Source organism: Mustelus asterias, chromosome 2, assembly GCF_964213995.1.
Source record: "Mustelus asterias chromosome 2, sMusAst1.hap1.1, whole genome shotgun sequence".
NCBI lineage: Eukaryota > Metazoa > Chordata > Chondrichthyes > Carcharhiniformes > Triakidae > Mustelus > Mustelus asterias.
The window spans coordinates 8,358,420-8,379,856 of NC_135802.1; the positions used below are offsets into that span (position 1 = coordinate 8,358,420).

Genomic DNA, 21,437 nt, shown 5'->3' on the forward strand with positions numbered 1-21,437 from the left:
TATTAAAGTGATATGTGCAAATATTACATCAAGAATGCTACCCACTGCCAGTATCCAGATGCAAGAACTTAACAACGACACAGAAGAAGAGGAACAACGGCAAGGACAACAGCTGTACAAATCACTGTTCCTCTGAAGGTCGTCCATGGGGGGTCGGCCATGAATGGCACCCCCTGGACGAGAGGAGGGACTGAAGGAGGAAATTTTTCAGAAAACCATATTTTGTATCATCAAACATATTTACATATTGGACTAATTGGCACCACTCATAACGGGCCAACAATGCAGAGGGGCACCCCCGGATGGATATTCGATTGGGTCCCCCCCTGCACAGCTGAGAGACTCGCGAATTTCAAGGACGATCAAGATCCCTACGAAACGAGACGTAGAGTGGGTTATCAAAACCAAGCTATCACTGAAATATTACCAATTCGGCCAAGGCAGACATAAAAATCTGATAAACTAAGATATAAGAATAAAAGATTAGAATGAAATACTCCAGACATCCAACAGGACAGGATGACATTAACACTCAATCTCACAAGCAGGAAACACAGACACGAAACAATAAGATCAATTCAAATAAGAGGACACATGGAGAAGATAATGGGAAACGCATTTAGACACCAGGGCAGGACCAAGTAATCCCATTAACACGAACACACACCATACAAATGCTAATCGATGAAACTTCCTCGGGACTTTTTAAACTGACAGACCACTTTACATATTGTAAAAATGCATAATCAAATGTTCCCGCTCGAATTTGGATCCCTATAAAGATCCAGAGCTGATGTGAAAGGATTGAGATCAACGTGGCCAAGCCACTGTTTCTGAGCTGGCTACGGGGGTCTCCCTGGGATCCCAGTAATTGTACAATAAAGACACGCTTTGAACCTTGATTTGCGACTCAACTTCTATTCTGCACTGGTAAAGGGATATTTCCCTACAACAGGGGAGATCCAATTGAGGTATATAAAACGATGCGAGGAATTGACAGGGTAGATGTAGAGCAGATGTTTCCTTTTATAGAATCCCTATAGCGCAGAAGGAGGCCATTTGGCCCATCAAGCCTGCATCAACAACAATCCCACCCAATACAGTGAAAACTATTGTTTCTTGCGTGCTATAGAGACAAAGCATACCGTTCATGGAGAAGGAAAGGAGAGAGTGCAAAATGTAGTGTTATAGCTAGTGTGTAGAGAAAGATCAACTTAATACAAGGTAGGTCCATTCAAAAGTCTGATAAGAGCAGGGAAGCAGCTGTTCTTGAGTTGGTTTGTACGCAACCTCAAACTTTTGTATCTTTTTCCTGAAAGAAGATGATGGAAGAGAGAATGTCCGGGGTTTGTGGGGTCCTTAGTTATGCCAGCTGCTTTTCCAAGGCAGTGGGAAGTGTAGACAGAGTCAATGGATGGGAGGCTGGTTTGTGTGATTGAGCTGCACTCATGACCTTTTGTAGTTTCTTGCGGTCTTGGGCAGAGCAGCAGCCATACCAAGCTGTGATACAACCAGAAAGAATGCTTTCTATGGTGCATCTGAAATTTGGTGAGAGTCGTAGCTGACATGCCAAATGTCCTTAGTGTTCTGAGAAAGTAGAGGCGTTGGCGGGGCTTTCTTAACTATAGTGACGGCATGGGGGAGAACCAGGATAGATTGTTGGAGATCTGGACACCTAAAAACTTGAAGCTTTCGACCATTTCTATTTCATCCCCGTTAATGTAGACAGGGGCATGTTTTCCACTGCGCTTCCTGAAGTTGATGACAATCTCCTTCCTCAACGGAAAGATTATGATTGCCTCACCAGTTCACCAGATTCTCTCTCATTCCTGTACTCTGTCTCGTCATTGTTTGAGATCCGACCCACTACGGTGGTGTCATCAGCAAACTTGAAAATCGAATTGGAGGGGAATTTGGCCGCACAGTCATAGGTGTATAAGGAGTATAGTAGGGGGCTGAGAACACAACCTTGCGGGGCACCGGTGTTAAGATTGATCGTGGAGGAGGTGTTGCCTATCCTTGCTGATTGTGGTCTGTGGCTTAGGAAGTTCAGGATCCAGTCGCAGAGGGAGGAGCAAAGGCCCAGACCACGGAGTTTGGAGATGAATTTTGTGGGAATAATAGTGTTGAAGGCTGAGCTGTAATCTATGAATAGGAGTCTGACATAGGTGTCTTTGTTATCTAGGTGTTCGAGGGTTGAGTGCATGGCCAGAGAGATGGTGTCTGCTGTGGACCTGTTGTTGCGGTAGGCGAACTATAGTGGATCCGGGTAGTCCGGGAGGCTGGAATTGATTCGTGCCATGACTAACCTTTCGAAACACTTCATAATGATGGATGTCAGAGCCACTGGCCGATAGTCATTAAGGCATGCTGCTTGGTTTTTCTAAGGTACCGGGATGATGGTCGTCTTCTTGAAGCAGATAGGGGCCTCAGGTTGTTATAAAGAGGGGTTGAAGATGTCTGCGAATACCCCACCAGCTGATCCGCGCAGGATCTGAGTGCTCGTCCGGACCAGTCGTTTTCCGTGGGTTGACCTGCGAGAAAGCTGCTCTGACATCTGCAGTGGTGACCCCAGATACAGGTTCACCCAGGGCTTCCAGGGTGGACGGCATGCTCTCGCTGACCTCTTGCTTAAAATGGGCATGGAATGCATTGAGCTCATCAGGGAGGGGTGAGTTGGAGCCGGCGATTTTAGATCTTGTAACCTGTTATGTCCTGCAGACGTTGCCAGTGTCAGCACGGTCTGTGTGGCTAGCCTGGGACTCTAGCTTGGTGCGGTACGGTCTTTTGGCATCTTTGATGGATCTCCTTAAATCATATCTGGCTTTCTTGTAAAGGTCAGAGTCGCCTGACTTGAACACCTAAGACCTGGACTTCAGCAAGCAATGGATATCCCTATTCATCCATGGTGTCCGGTTGGGAAACATGAGGATTTTCTTCATCTGGACTCAATTTGGCTCTGTTCGCTCCCCACAGATGCCATCAGACCTGCTGAGTTTCCAGCATTTTCTGTTTTAGTTTTGTTGCCAAGTCCCCAAGACTTTTAGATGGAATGAAATACTGGAATATCTCCAAATTGCACATAAGTCTAGTGTTCCACAGTCTGTTTAAAGAGATTTATTTTGTTAAATTCAATTTCTCCCAATAAGGTAAGCAAGTGAAAGATCTATGTACTGATGCCACCCTGATGTTCACTGCCCACTTACTGACACAACTTCCCAAATGATGCCATGTGCAACCCCACTTCCTGCCCTTGAGGCATGCAATTGGTGAGTGAAGCAACACTAAGGTACAGGGGAATGATCTGCCTGCGTTTTTCAACATGCAGAATCTGGCACTGGTGATGGATGAGTTTAAAGCTCACCATTACTCAGGCGGTTTGTTGTGCAAGATTGGCCAAAAGAGTGGAGAAGAAAATGCCCATGAAACATTGAGAGATGGAGGAACTTTATGGGCAAAGCTAAATATTCAATCCACAAATAGCGGCAGCTTTACCTAGAAAAGATTATACCCTTGATGAGGATTATCTGACGTGTATACCACACAATGCACAAGAATGGGATGCTTGTAATTTTTTTGGGAGAATCGCCCCCATAATCGTTGCATAGTTTCAGCTCTAAGTGTTGAATTTGTGTAAAAACTGTTTTTTCAGTTTCAAAATGAACCTCCCACACCCTGCAGTGCACAGAGTGCCTCAGTGTGATTCACGTGAAAAATCAGGGGGTGGGGTCTATTTGCCCTGGAGAGGCGGGTAACATAGTGCTTAGTGGGCCATTGCACATGCACTGATCTGTCAGCATTGAGATCGGCGCATGCACAGTGGTCCTGCATTGCCAACCTCCCGATCGCTGGCTCCCCTTGATGTGTTCGGGCCAGACCCCCACTCCCTCAAGTCCTGATCGATTTGCAAAATGCAAACCTAATGAATAATGATGGAATAAAAACAAATAGCAAAGTTTGTGATTGAGATCATGAAATCTTTTTATTGGCTTTGTGATGGAATCCTGTCAATATAATTTGCTACATATCAAGTTTACAAATAAATATACAAATAATAAAGTATGCAGGTGCAAATATATATACATTTCAGCAGATGCAAATTTCCATTGTCACTTCTGAAAAATCATTTTGGGCTGCAGTTCATTGTCTCAATTTTTTAAGGGTAACTCCACATGAAGAGACTATATTGATTCCACTTCTCTTTTGAACCTATTTTTAAAATGATCCTTTTAAGTTGTGGAGACTAGAATTTTACTGATGCCTGTATTTTGAGTAGAGTGGGAAAGTTTAAGGTTTGAGTCAATGGCTCAACCGCTGGGGTTGGATTATTCTTGGGTTAGGAACTCATTCTGAAAGCCAAGTATTTGGGAAATGATTGGTGTTTAATTTTAAAATATTCTAATCATAGAATCCCTATAGGAGGCGGCAATTTGGTCCACTGAGTCTGCACTGACACTGAGCTTTTTACCAAAGCACCTCCCCCCCACCATAGCTAATCCACCTAGCCTGCACATCTTTGGATTGTGGGAGGAAACCAGAGCATCCAGAGGAAACCCACGCAGACACGGGGAGAATGTGCAAACTCCATACAGACCGTCACCAGAGGCCAGAATTGAATCCAGGTCTCTGGCGCTGTGAGGCAGCAGGGTTTTTGTTTAGCAGTAACCAGTTTGAACTGGTGTGTACATATGGCTTGAAAAAAATCACACTTTTTTTTTAAACAAAGGGATTGGTGGTTGACATAGTTACCATGAGAACTTTTTCCCTGCTCCCTGTTCAAACTAGGGACAGTTACAATGAAGAATGCCAGGAATCAAATAGGAATGTTTATTGATATATTTTTTAAAAGTCTTAATTCATTCATGGGATTTGGGCATCTATTACCCATTCTACACACCCATAGTCCTGTTAGGGAGTTCCAGTGAAGGAATAGCTGATGCATTTTGAAGTTGAGGTTGGTTAGTGACTTGGAGGGGAACCTCCAAGGAAGTAGTGTTCCCAGCTATCTGCTGCCCTGCCAATACAAGTCCTTCTACGAAGAGATCCTTCACTGGTTTGGAAGGAAAAGTCTTACTAGGAAGTAAATCTGACAGATGTAAGACTGAGCAAAAGTAAAGTTTATTTATTTGTCACCAGTAGGCTTACATTAATACCGCAATGAAATTACTCTGAAAATCCCCTGGTCACCACACTGTTCGGGTACACTGAGGGAGAATTTAGCATAGCCAATGCACCTAACCAGCATGTCTTTTGGACTGTGGGAGGAGACCGGAGCACCCAGAGGAAACCAACGGGGAGGACGCGCAGACTCCACACAGACAGTGATCCAAGCCAGGAATCAACCCGGATCCCTGGCGCTGTGAGGCAGCAGTGCTAACCACTGTGCCACCGTGCTGCCACAAGGATTGTGGGATGAGACGTGGGCAAAATCTGATTTTAAAATCACGCTTTCAAAATGACATGCCAGATATAAGTGTGGTGCAAGTATGAGCTATTGTATATAAAATGTCTAACAGATAAAAGCACATGGTAAAAGGCACTAGCTGAGCAATTGCACAAACAGGAACATGGTTAATACCATCAGAATAGTAAGAAATCCTTTTGAAATCATTGTGCAGATTGACACTAAATTATTCTGAAAATCAATTTCTGCATGGAGTTATATAAAAAGAATGGGCAAGGAATATAAATCCCTGAGATGGATGTAGACAGAGCTGGAGAAGCTTTAATTCCATGCATGATCTTTTATTTTAATATTGAGTGAGACGTGTCAAACCAAGTCGATAGTGTTTGGAGATTACATTCTGAAATGGAGTTTAACACACATTTTCCACCACAAATCATCAGGGTTATGGAATAATGAAACAAAAATCTAATGTACAGTTAGTTCATCCCCACCTATAGGTTAGAGAAAGGAAGCGTGATCAAGAACGACAAAGACGAGATGAGGGAGTAAGATCCTGTCCTTACAATGACTTGAGATTGAGTGGGCATTTCTTGCTTAAGAATTAATGAGTGGACTCGAATGACAGAGAATAGAGTCAGAGGTTTACAGCATGGAAACAGGCCCTTCAGCCCAACTTGTCCATGCTGCCCTTTTTTAACAATTGCCCGCACTTGGCCCACATCCCTCAATTGCATAATTGAATTATGCAATTCAAAGAGGCAGTATTGTGACTGGTCTAGTAATCCAGACCCCAAGGCAAGATCCAGGGACCAGGAACAAATCCCACCATTGGAAATGGTGAAAATTGAATTCAGTAAAATAAATAGTCCAATGATGACCATGAAATGATTGTTGAAAAAATCTATCTGGTTCACTAATGATCTTTAGGGAAGGAAATCTGCCATCCTTACCTGATCTGGTCTACACGTGACTCCAGACCCACAGCAATGTGGTTGACACTCAAGTACCCTCTGAAATGGAAGGCAGTTAGGGATGGGCAATAAATGCTGGCCCAACCAGCCATGACCACATCCCCTGAGTGAATTTTAAAAATCCATCCTTTTGTGTATGATAGCATCCATTAGTGATGGGAATCAGACAAATGAGACCCTGGTATCCAGAGTCCTTTTGGCTACCTCATTTATGGAATGAGGTTAAGGAAGAAATTCCTGATGTCGGTTGTGCTGCGTTGGACCAAATGAACACAGGAACTGGGAGATGGGGTACACAATTCAGCCCCGCGAACCTGCTCCGCCATTCAATACAATCATGGCTAATCTCATCTGGGCCTCAACTCCACTTTCCTGCCCACTCCCCATAACCCTTCAAATCCATGACCAATTAAAAACCTATCTCATCCTTAAATTTGTTTAATGGTCCAGCATCCACCACACTCTGGGGTAGTGAATTCCACAGACTCAAGATCCTTTGAGAAAAGTCATTTTGCCTCATCTGTTTTAAATCTACCACCCCTTATCCGAAAATTCTGACCCCTTGTTCGAGATTGCCCCACAAGAGGAAACATCCCCACCCCCCAATCATCTTGTACACCTCAATTAGAGATCTCATTCTTCTAAATTCCAGAGAGTATAGGTCTAAACTGCCAAATCTCTTTGCAAGACAAACCCCCTCATCAGTGGAATCAATCTCGTGAACCTCCTCTGAACTGCCTCCAATGCCACATCTGTCCTCAAGAAAGGGGATCAAAACTGTGCACAATAATTTAAGTGCGGTCTCAATAATGCTTTGTACAGTAGTAACACTTCCTTACTTGTTATACTCTATTTTTTGCCTTCCTTATTGCCTGCAAGCCATGCACGAAAGCACCCAGTTCTCTCTGCACCAAAGCATTCCAAAGTGTCTCTCCATTTAGATAAGTTGCCTTTCCAATTTTCCTGCCAAAATGGATAACCTCACACTTATCCAGGTAAAACTCCATCCACCATATTTTGCCCTATTCACTGAACCTATCCATTGGTAAATTTATTTCATTATCACAACTTACTATCCCACCCAGTTTAGTGTCATTTGCAAATTTGGTACCTACAATCCCTATATCCAAGTCATTAATTATAGATTGTAAACAGTTGGAGACTAGGGATCTGGCTCCTTGGATTAGGAGCTTTTAAATGTTGGAACTGTACTTATCTAGGCAAGTGGTTGAGATTCTTGCTTTTTACTAATTTAATAGAATGTCTACCATTAATTAATTGTGTGAGGGATCAGAGATGCATTTCATCCTCAAGATAGGACACTAGGTAACCCACACCCCATGATTTTATATTTTTAATTATTTTATGAGTTGCATCCTTAGCATTGCTCACAGCATGTGGACTTGAGATAGATTGTCTCTTCTTTGATTAGATTAAACAAACAGTTACTTAGACTAATCAAGGAGTATGTATGGAAGGGTTGAGACTGATGAATCAAGTCAATAATGGCCAAATATGATTTGAAAAGGGCTGGAAGACAAATCAAATTTTAAAATGACACAAGGCTGACTAAGACCTGACCCACAGCAACTCGTGCAGCAAGAACTGAAGATTATTACTGAACAAATTTCACTTGATTCACTGTATTTTCCAGATCTGTATTTGGATCACAGGCCAGTTAAGAGTGACTTTTACAGAGAAGATAAAAGTGACTGCCCTTGACATCACGGCAGCATTCAACAAAGTGTGGTATTAGGGAACCCTAGCAAAACTGGAGTCAATGGAAATCAGGGGGAGAACTCTCCACTGGCTGTGGTTGTAGTGCAATTATCTCAGCTCCAGGATATCACTGCAGGAGTTCCTCAGGATAGTGTCCGAGGCCCAACCATCTTCAACTCCTTCATCAATAACCTTCCCTCCACCACAAGGTCAGAAGTGGGGATGTTCGCTGATGACTGCATAATGTCATTCACATCTCCTCAAATACTGAAGCTCTCTGTACCCATCTGCAGCAAGACTTGGGCTGATAAACGGCAAGGCAGCTCACCACCCCCTCAGGGCAATTAGGGATGGGCAACACATGCTAGCCAGCGACAGCCACATCCCATGAACTGGCTTTGCCAGTCAGTGACACTCATCCCATGAACAGTGAATATAAAACAAAAAGTTTTGCTCTCCAGCGAGCTATGGGTAACCAGGCGATAATGCACAAAAATGGCAGGGCTTCATTCACTATTAGCTAGATTGGATAGTGGATGAGGAAAATGGGATTGAAGGGAGGCAGTGCATGATTAGGATGGGTGTCTGTGCTGCACTGCGGGTGCGTGCACACCAGATGGACTGCAATGGTGGTTCATCAGCACCTTCCTGAGTAACAGCCAATGAGTTGCCGTGCCAATGCCACTTGCCTCCCCATGGAAGGAGTTACAGCACAGTAGCTGACAGAAGGAAATTAATGAAAAACATTCAAAATCCATGCACAAAGCTAACCTGTTGTGTTATTTTAAACAGGCCAAGACGGATACTCAAGGTGAGAAACAAGACGACCCCCCCCTCCACCATCAGCTTACTTTGTGCAGGGTGATGTAATGTCCTTCCCCACATCTGTGTACATCACCAGTGATGCACAGGAACTAAAATGGAATAAAGTCATCTCAAAGAGAAAAATAATTCAATTTTAATGTATACATCTGAAGAACAACATAGTCGGGCTCAAATCAAATCTACATTTCTTATTCAGCAGCTAATTGTCCTTTTTAACCCTGCGTTGTGCACTTTGTACAATGATCAAACAGGACTGGGGTAATTCAAGGTAGCAGTGAGCAACACTGGAGGTGTTGGTGTCTCAGTAATCAGATAACAGGATTACTGTGGAGATGTCACCTGCCCCAATTTCCACATGAGACACAAGCAGTAAATACTGGAACTAGCAGGTCAGACAGCATCTGCAGAAACACACACACACACACACAGTTGTCTTGCTTGCCATTTTGATTGTACATTTTGCTCCCACTCTGACCTTTCTGTCCTTGGTCTGTTAGTGTTCCAACAACACAAGCTTGGGAAACTGTTGTCTATTTCTCTCTCCCCAGATGCTGCCTGACCTGCTGAGTATTTCCAGCACTTTGGTTTTAACTAGAGATTTGCAGTATTTTGCTTTTATCCTGACCAGTTATGAGGCAGATAGTTGGTGCTGCTGCTGATGAGCGGACCATCATTCCTGCACCCCAATTTCTCTGTAATCCACAGGCTGCCTGGTTAATTTTACAGTGTCTGCACCATGGTTTCTGGCAGAATGTAGTATTGCACACAAGCAGTTCTTCAGGAGGTAAATAGCCATTTTAGGAATGGCAATAAATGGTCTAGTCAGCGACATCCACATCATGAATGAATTAATAAAATAAAATTCTGCATTCAGCCATTTCAGCGCAGTTGTGATGTGGAATGAAAATCCTCTGTAGGAAATCCAATCCCATCCCTTATTACTCCCTGATGACCAATGGCTTCACAAATGCATAGACAGCGATCAGGAATGTGCTGTCAGGGATCAAGCAAGGTGCACAGACACACACACACACACACACGTGTGCACAGACAGAGGGAATATTGTTGAGGACAGGCTCACTCTGCTGCCTCTGGCTTCTTTGAAAAAACATTTAAAACATTAAAATAATTACACGCTTCCAACTCCTGTACAACTCAAGGTGCCATTTTTCCACGCAAATTGTGATTTATACCAGATCACACTGTGGTATTAAATACCTGGGCCCAAAGCTGGTGACCTTGAAATAATCATACAGTGCAGAATGAGGCCATTCAGCCCATCGAGTCTGCACCGACCACAATCCCACCCAGGCCCTATCCCCATAATTCCATGCATTTACCCTAGCTAGTCCCCCTGACACGAAGGGGCAATTTAGCATGGCCAATCCACCTAACCTGCACATCTTTGGACTGAGCGAGAAAACCAGAGCACCCAGAGGAAACCCATGCAGACATGGGAAGAACGTGCAAACTCTACACAGACAGTGACCTGAGGCCAGAATAGAACCTGGGTCCCTGGCGCTGTGAGGCCACAGTGCTAACCACTGTCTCACCCACCTCAATCTAACTGATCAGCCAATGTCCACAACTGGCTTGTGGGTCACTCAAATAACCTTCAGCACCTTAACAATCTGGAGTCCAGCATCCGACGCTTGCTGTGTTTTAGACATGCTGTATAAATTTCACTATGCTGAGCACAGCCTCTCTCTCCCTCCTCTCCCCTCCCAGATATAAATACAACACAGGACTCTCCTGCTTTGGTTCATGTGAGAATGAGTTAAACAGAGGTGGATTATTATATCCATATTCTAATAAGGTCTGATACTCACCAATACTTTAAACACTCAATAAAATGTCTCATATCTCCAATTTGACAGTTTGACAAAACTGTCCGTCATTCTTAAAGGCACCTATTTGGCAAATTGCTACTTCACCTGTGACTCAGCAGTGTCAGTGAAAGGGTTAATGGTTCGATGGCCACTGTAACCGAATAGCACAGCATGTGGGCGAACTGATTTGAAAGAATGGATTAACTAGATTCTCTCCGTATTTACAACCTCACGATGCACAAACTGGTTGGAACATCAAAGGTTGGCCCAGGGATGCAGCAGAACTTCAGAGAGCCTGTCCACAGTTTCTTCGTAATCACTTGCATGTTCTCTCAAAGCTGGACACTGAATCAGGGCAAGATTCAGTCTCTCTATCGAAGTGCGCCTTTGTTACTATCGACCTTTGCAAAGGTCGAGGGTATAGGTTAGCTCACATCTCAACCTTCCCCAATACTCACAACCAGCCTCTCGAGGCTCCATTTCAGGATTCAATAAACCCACCTTCCATTTCACACTGAATCCATTGGCTAAGGGGCTGGATTGAATGCAGAGATGGAAAAGAAAGAATTGGTTCCACTGAGCGCTCTGTATATGCACACAGGCAGGGGAAGACATGGAAGAAAATGGCTCAGCTAAATCCTTCCTTAAAAAGATAAGCCAATGAACTGAAATTTATTACAACTGCGCCAATGATTTTTAAACTGTAAGGTTAGAGATATATAATTATAATCTAATGATAAAATAGTGAACATATAAAACCAATTCATATAAATTGTATCTGTCTCAAACGCATTTAATACAAGCTGTTCCCTGTTGTTTAAAAAACGATGGCTGTTTTAGTACAACTGCAACATATCGAGTGAGAAATCATTGTATAACTCGACTGTTGTAACAATATCTGTTCGCACTGCTTTTAACCGGATCTCGTTCAGTTCAGCATCAACCCGACTCAGTTTCTCCTGATCGATGCTGTAGTCAATAAGGTCATATGTAGATGGGGGCCAGGGGAGTCCTTCTTCATAGCAGTCAACTGGGATAGGATGCACAACAATCTTAAGGACTGGTAACAGGACTGCTGTGTGCAGCAGGGCCTTGAGGCCCTGGCTGGATATCGGGTTACAGAAGCAGCTGAAATACTGGAGCTGAGAGCACTGCCTGAGGGCAGGCAGGAAGGAGGTGAGCTGTCTGTCCATCACCCTGCACTCCATGATGTCCAGGTAGACCAGTGAGGTGGAGGAGTGCTGCAGGATCTGGCAGAAGGGGCCCAACAGGACGTCAGACAGATTGTTGCCACTCAAATCCAGCTTCCTCAGGAAAGGGGCGTGATGACTGGTGGCCAGGTACGTTGCATCGGTGGGTAGAAGGTAGCAGTAAGCAAGTTCCAGGCTCTCCAAGGGTTTCTGCAAGACACTGTTTGAAACAAATCCATTACACTCCACAGGAACAGGGCCCAATGTGTCAGAGTTGTACAGCAAACAGCACAGAACCAAACCATTTCCTGTAGCAAACTGCCCAGGCCCAGCTTGGGACCGCACAATTAAGGGATGGATGCTGGGACAGACAAGAACTCATGCTCATATCACCTCAGATCTCGGAGGATCCCACAGCCCTTCATACAGCACAGGGGCGCAGGTGCTCTGAAAGTGCTAAATAGTCCCGTTCCCATTCAAAGTGTCAGCTTGCTCAGTGGGTAGTAGCAATCTCACCTCTAAGTCTCACTCCAGAAAGCTGAACACCTGACTTAGTGTGACACCAGTGCTGCACTTGTCGAGATGTTAAACAAAGGCCCCTCTCAGGTAGATATGATCTCGCAGTGTTACTTCAAAGAGAAAAAGAGCAGTTCTTCCCATCAATATTCATCCCTTTACTAACAGCACTAAACAAACAAAAACAATGTGCAAATGGACTGCTTTCTTCCCCACAGCAGTGATTAAAATTCAGAGGTCCCTCCTCCCTATCCAAAGACTTATTTTAGGTGATGCAGCATTTCATTAGCACCTCCTTCAGGAAATGGGGAGGTTAATCAGGTTAACAGCTAAACTTGAGATCAAAACAATATAACTGCCAAGTAACAAAACTAACAGGCATCTAGAGGAAGAACGAGATGCGATTTGCCCAGTAACAATATTTGCAGGCGTCTAGAGAACTTGAGGTGCTAATGCCATATCAGAAGAAATTGTTTACCAGATATCAGTGCAGCTATATAACTGATAACTACTAAAGACAAGGAATTGGAGAGATAGACAGCTGAATCCATAGGGTGGTATATCCCTTATTGGGAAGCAGGCTAGTTTTACGTCCAACAGGCCGAGAGGCTGGAGTTACATTCAACAGCCAGGCAGGCCAAAATCTTCACAGAGGCCAGTTCCATCTCTGAGCAGAGACCTGTTCTATCTAACATTTAGAGCCATGACAGATTGCAAATATTCTCCTCATAAAGATAGAGTTTTGTGCCTTTGCTGAACCAAGAAAAGGTGTTTTCCCAGACCTGGTCATCTAAGCTAGATTGTGTGGAAACTATGAGCTGGATTTGACTTACAGTTAGTAAATTGGATGTTGTTTGGGAAAAGGGGTGTCACACTGAGTTCAGGGGACGGGGGTATATTTTGGGAACAGATAAATTTCAGATAAAATGGTTTGTTTAGTTAATATATTTAAGTGTCATCTTCTTGTCATGTGTCTTTCTTTTCCTTGAATAAATATTCTTCATTAACTGTTTACACAATGATTGGACTGTTCTCACACTGGGTTGTATGTTGCTCCTAACAATCCAAACAAATTTACACCACTAACAACTAGTGTTTCAAGTTGGGACATCTTTGCATATATCAGCAGGGTTTGTGACAGTCATACTCGCTACTCCCAATGCCATCTATTATGCATTGGGAAGACTAAATGCAAACTGGGTGGCCGCTTTGTGGAACACCTTCGCTCTGTCCACAAGCATGACAGGATTAGACAGGGTAGATTCAGAAAGAATATTCCCACTGGTGGGGGAGTCCAGAACTAGGGGTCATAGTTTGAGGATAAGGGGTAAACCTTTTAGAACTGAGGTGAGGAGAAATTTCTTCACCCAGAGGGTGGTGAATGTGTGGAATTCACTGCCACAGAAAGTAGTAGAGGCAAAAATATTGTGCGATTTCAAGAAGAAATTAGATATTGCTCTTGGGGCTACAGAGATCAAGAGATATGGGGAGGATGGGAGGGGGGGGAGAAATCGGGGAAATCAGGTTCCTGAATTTGATAATCAGCCACGATCAAAATGAATGGAGTAGACTTGAAGGGCCGAATGGCCGCCTGCTTCAAGATGACCCCAACCTTCCTGCTGCTCTCATGCCCATGTCTATCTTTGATGCTCCAGTGAAGTCCAACACAAACTGGAAGAGCAGCATCTCATTTTCTAATAAGGTACATTACAGCCCTCAGGACTCAACATTGAGAATTTAGACTGTGCCTTTTCCCCTCCATTATTGACTGCACCCCTCCCACCACAACTGAAATGTAGTCACTGTTATAACGTCACAAAATGAGGTGAGAAAGTAGGTGGTGAGGAGAATGCAGAGTGATATCTGCAGAGTAGAGAAGTGGACAAGAACATGGTGAATGGGGGTACAATATGATGAAGCATGAAGTTATCCAGATGGTTAGAGAATGGAAAAAATTTCTGTTCAGAGGGACCTAGGTGTCTTTGTAGATAAAGAACAAAAGTTAGCATGCAGGTAGTAAGGCAAATGGCACCTTCTTCTTACTTTTCACCCCTTCCCCTGCCATGGTGAAGATATGGGCCTCATCATCCTTGTTGCATCCTACTCACCTCATCACTAAAATGCTGGCTCTCTATTGCCTACACATCCCACCTCAACACTGAAATGGTGCTTACAGAGCCCTCATGCTATCCCAGAGACCTTCAGAAGATTGCAGTCACCACTGGTTTGATATCCTTCCCACAAACAGCACCAAGGTAAATCTGTTTCTGCTGACATCCATGAGAAGATTGGTATTTTTTTCTATTCAAAGGATGTGGGCGTCCTTGGCTGGGCCAGCATTTGTTGCCCATCTCTAATTGCCCTTTAACTGAGTGGCTCACTAGGCCATTTCAGAGGGCAGTTGAGAGTCAACCACATTGCTGTGGCTCTGGAGTCACATGCAGGCCAGACCGGGTAAGGATGGCAGATTTCCTTCTCTAAAGGACATAAGTGAACCAGATGTTTTTTTCCGACAATCGGCAATGGTTTCACGGTCATCAGTAGATTCTTAATTCCAGATTTTTATTGAATTTGAATTTCACCATTTGTTTTAAAGTTTTTAAAGTTTATTTGTGTCACAAGTAGACTTACATTAACACTGCAATGAAGTTACTGTGAAAATCCCCTACTTGCCACACTCCGGCACCTGTTCAGGTACACTGAGGGAGAATTTAGCATGGCCAATGCACCTAACTAGCACGTCGTTCGGACTGTGGGAGGAAACCCACGCAGACACGGGGAGAACATGCAGACTCCACAACTTTCTGATTCACTCACTATGCAAAGGCTTTTGTAGCTGAAAGGAGAATTGAGGAAAGAAAAATAAACTTTTGGACAGAGATACGATAAAAGGACTCAACTTAATCCTATTGCTGCTCACACGAGAATGGTCCTCACTCGGTATCATTGTGAAATCAGAGAGCCCCAAACCTTTATTTTAGGACTATTTCTCGGACTAGTGTGAATGCAAGTGACAGGGACAAGGAGTGGAACAAGAGACACGCGTGTTTGATCACTTACCTCAGCAGTTCACGGATGCGTCCGGATAGTCTGGAGGATGCCAGGTTTAACTCTTTGACATTAGGCAGCTGGCTGAAAGCTGCCACCATGCTCTGGAAGGACTCCTCCATCTCAGGGGTCATGTGCCTCACGTCAATATTACTGTAGGGAAGCTTGAGGCTGATCAGATTCCCAAATATGGGGAAGTAAGGGAACACAGCATTGAGTCCACTCAGACCCAGATTATTGTACCGCAGCTCAATCTTCCTAAGAACCACTGGGTCTAAGAGTTCCAGGATACTAACTGTCTTTTTTGCAGACAATTCCTCTGCTCGAAGATCTCGGCATTTCAAACACAAGAGAGAGGTTTTGCCAATTTGTAGCGCGTCCCTTACTGTTGTGTAGGAGTTGCTTGTGATGAAGAGATTGGCGTGGATCTCGACACACATCTGGCTGTCACAGGCTCCATCCAGTAGGGCACCACCTTTGCCTTTCCTCCGCTTCGATGAACTGTACTCGTCCCTCTTACTAGTCCGAGATATATCAATGCAAGCTTTGGCCAAAGCCACAGTTCGGGACCACTGACCAATGGTATCTGCATCTTGCCTGTCTCCATCATCCTGGAGTCCTGTAAGGTCCACAACACGGAGCAGTCGGTGTTTCCTACAAAGCAAAGACGGAAATCATTGGGATCACCATTACTCAGCTTCAGAACATCACAATGCCTCGACTATCTCATTAGACAAAGAAGCAACCCTCAGCCCAAACATAAACACAAAATACCTATTATGGTATGGGGGCAGCTTTTAAGATTGAACAGGGTGGCACAATATTAGCACTGCTGCATCACAGCACCAGGGACCCGGGTTAGCACAGTGAACAAAGAACAAAGAAAATTACAGCACAGGAATAGGCCCTTCGGCCCTCCAAGCCTGCACCGACCATGCTACCCGACTGAACTAAAACCCCCTACCCTTCCGGGGACCATATCCCTCTATTCCCATCCCATTCATGTACTTGTCAAGACACCCCTTAAAAGTCACTACTGTATCCGCTTCCACTAACTCCCCTGGCAACGAGTTCCAGGCACCCACCATTCTCTGTGTAAACAATCTGCCTCGTACATCTCCTGTAAACCTATGCCCCCTAGTAATTGACTCTTCCATCCTGGGAAAAAGCTTCTGACTATCCACTCTGTCCATGCCTCTCATAATCTTGTGGACTTCTATCAGGTCTCCCCTCAACCTCCGTCGCTCTAGTGAGAACAAACCCAGTTTCTCCAATCTCTCCTCATAGCTAATGCTCTCCATACCAGGCAACATCCTGGTAAATCTTTTCTGTACCCTCTCCAAAGCCTCCACATCCTTCTGGTAGTATGGTGATCAGAATTGAACACTATATCCCAAGTGCGGCCTAACTAAGGTTCTATAAAGCTGCAACATGACTTGCCAATTTTTAAACTCAGTGCCCCAGCCGATGAAGGCAAGCATGCCGTATGCCTTCTTGACTACCTTCTCCACCTGCATTGCCACTTTGTGACCTGTGTACCTGTACACCCAAATTCCTTTGCCTATCAATACTCTGAAGGATTCTGCCATTTACTGTATATTTCCTATCTGTATTAGACCTTCCAAAATGCATTACCTCACATTTGTCTGGATTAAACTCCATCTGCCATCTCTCCGCCCAAGTCTCCAACTGATCTATATCCTGCTGTATCCTCTGATGGTCCTCATCACTATCCGCAAATCCACCAACCTTTGTGTCGTCCGCAAACTTACTAATCAATCCAGTTACATGTTCCTCCAAATCATTTATATACATTACAAACAGCAAAGGTCCCAGCACTGATCCCTGAAGAACACCACTTGTCACAGCCCTACATTCAGAAACACACCCTTCCACTGTTACCCTCTATCTTCTTTGACCGAGCCAGTTTTGTATCCACCTTGCCAGCTCACCTCTGATCCCATGCGACTTCACCTTCTGCACCAGTCTGCCATGAGGGATCTTGTCAAAGGCCTTACTGAAGTCCATGTAGACAACATCCACTGCCCTACCCTCATCAATCATCTTCGTCACTTCCTCGAAAAACTCGATCAAGTTCGTGAGACACAACCTCCCCTTCACAAAACCATGTTGCCTCTCACTAATACGTTCACTTGTTTCCAAGTGGGAATAAATCCTGTCTCGAAGAATCCTCTCCAATAATTTCCCTACCACTGATGTAAGGCTCACCAGCCTGTAATTACCTGGATTATCCTTGCTACCCTTCTTAAACAAAGGAACAACGTTAACTATTCTCCAATTCTTTGGGACCTCCCCTGTCGCCAGTGAGGATACAAAGATTTCTCTCAAGGCCCCAGCAATTTCCTCCCTTGCCTCTCTGCATTCTGGGGTATGTCCCATCAGGCCCTGGGGACTTGTCCACCTTAATGTTTCTCAAGAACCCCAATACTTCCTCCTTTTTGATCTCAACATGACTCAAACTATCTACACATCCTTTCCCAGACTCATCATCCACCAAGTCCTTCTCTCTGATGAATACTGACGCAAAGTACTCATTTAATACCTCGCCCATTTCCTCTGGCTCCACGCATAGATTCCCTCCCTTGTCCTCGAGTGGGCCAACCCTCTCCCTGGCTACCCTCTTGCTCTTTATAGATGTATAAAAAGCCTTGGGATTTTCCCTAATCCTGCTTTTAGCCCTCCTTACTCCTTAAGTTTCTTTCTACTTTCCTTGTATTCCACGCTTGCTTCGTGTGTTCCCAGCTTCCTAGCTTTGACAAATGCTTCCTTTTTCTCTTTGACTAGGCTCACAATATCTCTCGTTATCCAAGGTTCCCAAAACTTGCCATACTTACCCTTCATCCTTACAGGAATGTGCCGATCCTGAATCCCTATCAGCTTACACTTGAATGCCTCCCACGTGCCAGATGTTGATTTGCCCTCAAACATCTGCCCCCAATCTACATTCTTCAGTTCCTGCCTAATATTGTTGAAATTAGCCTTCCCCCAATCTAGCACCTTAACTTGAGGACTACACTTATCTTTATCCATCAGTACCTTAAAGCTTACTGAATTGTGGTCACTGTTCCCAAACTGCTCCCCTACTGAAACATCGACCACCTGGGCCAGGCTCATTCCCCAATACCAGGTCCAGTATGGCCCCTTCCCTAGTTGGACTATCTACATACTGTTTCAGGAAGCCCTCCTGGATGCTCCTTACAAACTCTGCCCCATCCATGCCCCGAACACTAAGTGAGTCCCAGTCAATATGGGAGAAATTAAAATCTCCCACAACAACCCTGTTACTTTCACACCTTGAAAGCACAGTGGTTAGCACTGCTGCATCACAGGGACGAGGTGAGATGGTCTTTCAGAGAGTTGGTGCAGACTTGATGAGCCAAGTGGCTTCCTTCTGCACTGTGGGGATTCTAAGGTTCCACAGCTCTAAAGGTTGGAAGAGAGAAAGCTCAGGGGTTATCTGATAGAAATATATTCTACCCTATTAAAGAATTCTATCTGTGGAGAAGACCAGAACTTGAAGTCATAAATATAAGATAGTCTGTCCTAAATTCTTCTTGGTTTTATCTGAAACTTATTTACTCAGAGTGGTGTGAATATAGAACTGAGGTGAATAACAAATGCTTTTACGGGAAAGTTAGACAATATATAAGGGAGAAAGGAACAGAAGGCAGCTCTGATAGGCTGAGATGAAGTTCAGTGCTTGGAGAAGGCTCCTTTGGAGTATCAACACTAGAATGGGCTGAATGGCCTGTGCAGTAAATTCTATGCAACTTTTCCAAAAGGAAAAAGAATCAATTTCTTTTACAACCCAGTTTAGACCAGAGTCTGTAACTTTGCCAGTGATGGTGCTCTTTAAACACAAAATGTGCTCCAAAAGTAATTAGTCAGATCTTGCTCCCTGCCGACCAACCAGATTTCTGAATCTCAACACCTTAAACCCATAACTCTCATCCTTTATATCTCTCCATGGCCTCCCTCTTCCCCCCCACCTGCACCTCATGGTGAGCTCTGACAGGCGAGATATCAGGTACAGGTACTAGCTTGATCCGAGTGATTTGACACTTTAGTGTTAATACAGCAAAGGTTCCTAAATTGGTCCTTGGAATGAGAGGGTTGTCCTATAATGAGAGACTGAGTCGATTGGATCCACATTCTTTGGAGTTTGAAAGAATGAGACGCGATCTCTCGGGGGAAGGTGCTGGTGCAGTGGTATTGTCATTGGACTAAATCCAGAGACCCAGAGCAATGTTCTGGGGAGCCAGGTTTGAATCCCAGCACAGCAGATGCTGAAATTTGAATCAAATAAAAATCTGAATTAAAAGTCTAGTGATGACCATGAAGCCGATTGTCAGAAAAACCCATCTGGTTCATTAATGTCCTTTAGGGAAGGAAATCTGCCGTCCTTATCTGGTCTGGCCTACCGCTGACTCCAGACCCACAGCAATGTGATTGTCCCTTAAATGTCCTCTGAAATGGCTGAACAAGGGCAATTAGGAATGGGCAATAAAATGCTGGCCCAGCCAGCACCACCCACACCCCCTAAACCAAAAAAAAAGAAACTTGTAAGATTCTGAAGGAGTTTGATTGAGTAGACACACACACACAGATTGTTTCCCCTGGTCAGGGAATGTAAAACATGGGGCACAGTCTCAGTCTGAAATGATCAGCCCCTTATCCTATGAGGAGAAATTTCTTCACTTAGAGGCTTGTGAATCTTTTGAATTTGCTAACCAGAGAGTTGCGGGATAGAGGATACATTGAAAGCTGGGATAAGCAGACTTTCAGTCTCTCAGGGAATTAAGGAATATGGGGATTGGGCACAAAATGGAGTTGAAACCCAAGATCAATCATGATCCTACTGAATTGAGCAGACTCATAGTATACCACAGTGCAGAAGGTCATCATTTGGCCCGTCGAGCCTGCACCGACAACAATCCACCTAGACCCTACCCCCTACCCCCTGTAACCCCACGTATTCACCCTGCTAATCCCCGACACGAAGGGGTAATTTAGCATTGCTAATCCACCTACTCTGCACATCTTTGGACTGTGGGTGGAAATCGGAGCACCCGGAGGAAACTCATACGGACACAGGGAGAACGTGCAGCCTCCACACAGTGACCCGAGACCGGAATTGAGCCTGGGTCCCTTGCACTGTGAGGCAGCATTGCTAACCACTGTGCTGCCCATCGATGGGCTGAGTGATCTACTGACTGCTCCTATTTTGTATGTTCTTGTCCACTTTTGTTGACAACTTGGGAGTGTGTCCAACCAGATATTCAGAATAGAATGTCAGTCCACAAAATAGCTACTTCACTGTGGGATCCAATCTGTCAGTGGGGTTTTAATAACAACTCACAGAACAACACTTCACATCAGATCCTTACAACCAGCAGAGAGCGGAGACCAGGTTTATTATAAGGTCACATGTGAAATGGTCAAAATATACACCCTTCTGAATGAGATAGTATTTAGCATCTCAGCCTATAACTGACCTGGGCTCAGTTGACATAGTAATTGAAAAGCATGTTATGATCAAAGACTGATATCTCTGGCCAAACAGACACACAATCCACAAAGTGAGATTAGAGTAAAAAATAAAGCACACCATCGCAAACCCTGGTGCTTAAAGGAATTTAATTTTGCAGAATTGATTTGTAGCTTAAAAATAATGAGCACCAACACTACTCGATAACATTGGAATGTCAATATTATAATTAGAACATAACAGTGCAGTACAGGCCCTTCGGCCCTCGATGTTGCGCCGACCAGTGAAACCAATCTAAAACCCATCTAAACTACACTATTCCAATATCATCCATATGTTTATCCAATAACCATTTAAATGCCCTTAATGTTGCAGGCAGGGCATTCCACGCCCTTACTACCCTCTGAGTAAAGAACCTACCTC

General features: G+C 44.3%; 1 protein-coding gene across 5 annotated transcripts in view; it reads right to left on the reverse strand.

The window, feature by feature from the left end:
- The window catches only part of LOC144505152 (leucine-rich repeat-containing protein 14-like), a 65,564-nt gene that overhangs the window by 32,641 nt on the left and 11,486 nt on the right, over positions 1-21,437 (reverse strand). For 3 of the 5 annotated variants that reach the window (XM_078231080.1, XM_078231062.1, XM_078231072.1), the window contains 2 exons: positions 15,518-16,159; positions 9,033-12,161 (listed from right to left, as the gene is read on the reverse strand). In XM_078231080.1, coding sequence (XP_078087206.1) covers positions 11,588-12,161; positions 15,518-16,159 — 1,216 coding nt within the window. In that variant the 3' untranslated portion in view covers positions 9,033-11,587. Of the gene's footprint in view, positions 1-9,032; positions 12,162-15,517; positions 16,160-21,437 lie in introns of those variants that run through there. The other 2 variants (XM_078231100.1, XM_078231090.1) reach the window with 1 other exon arrangement.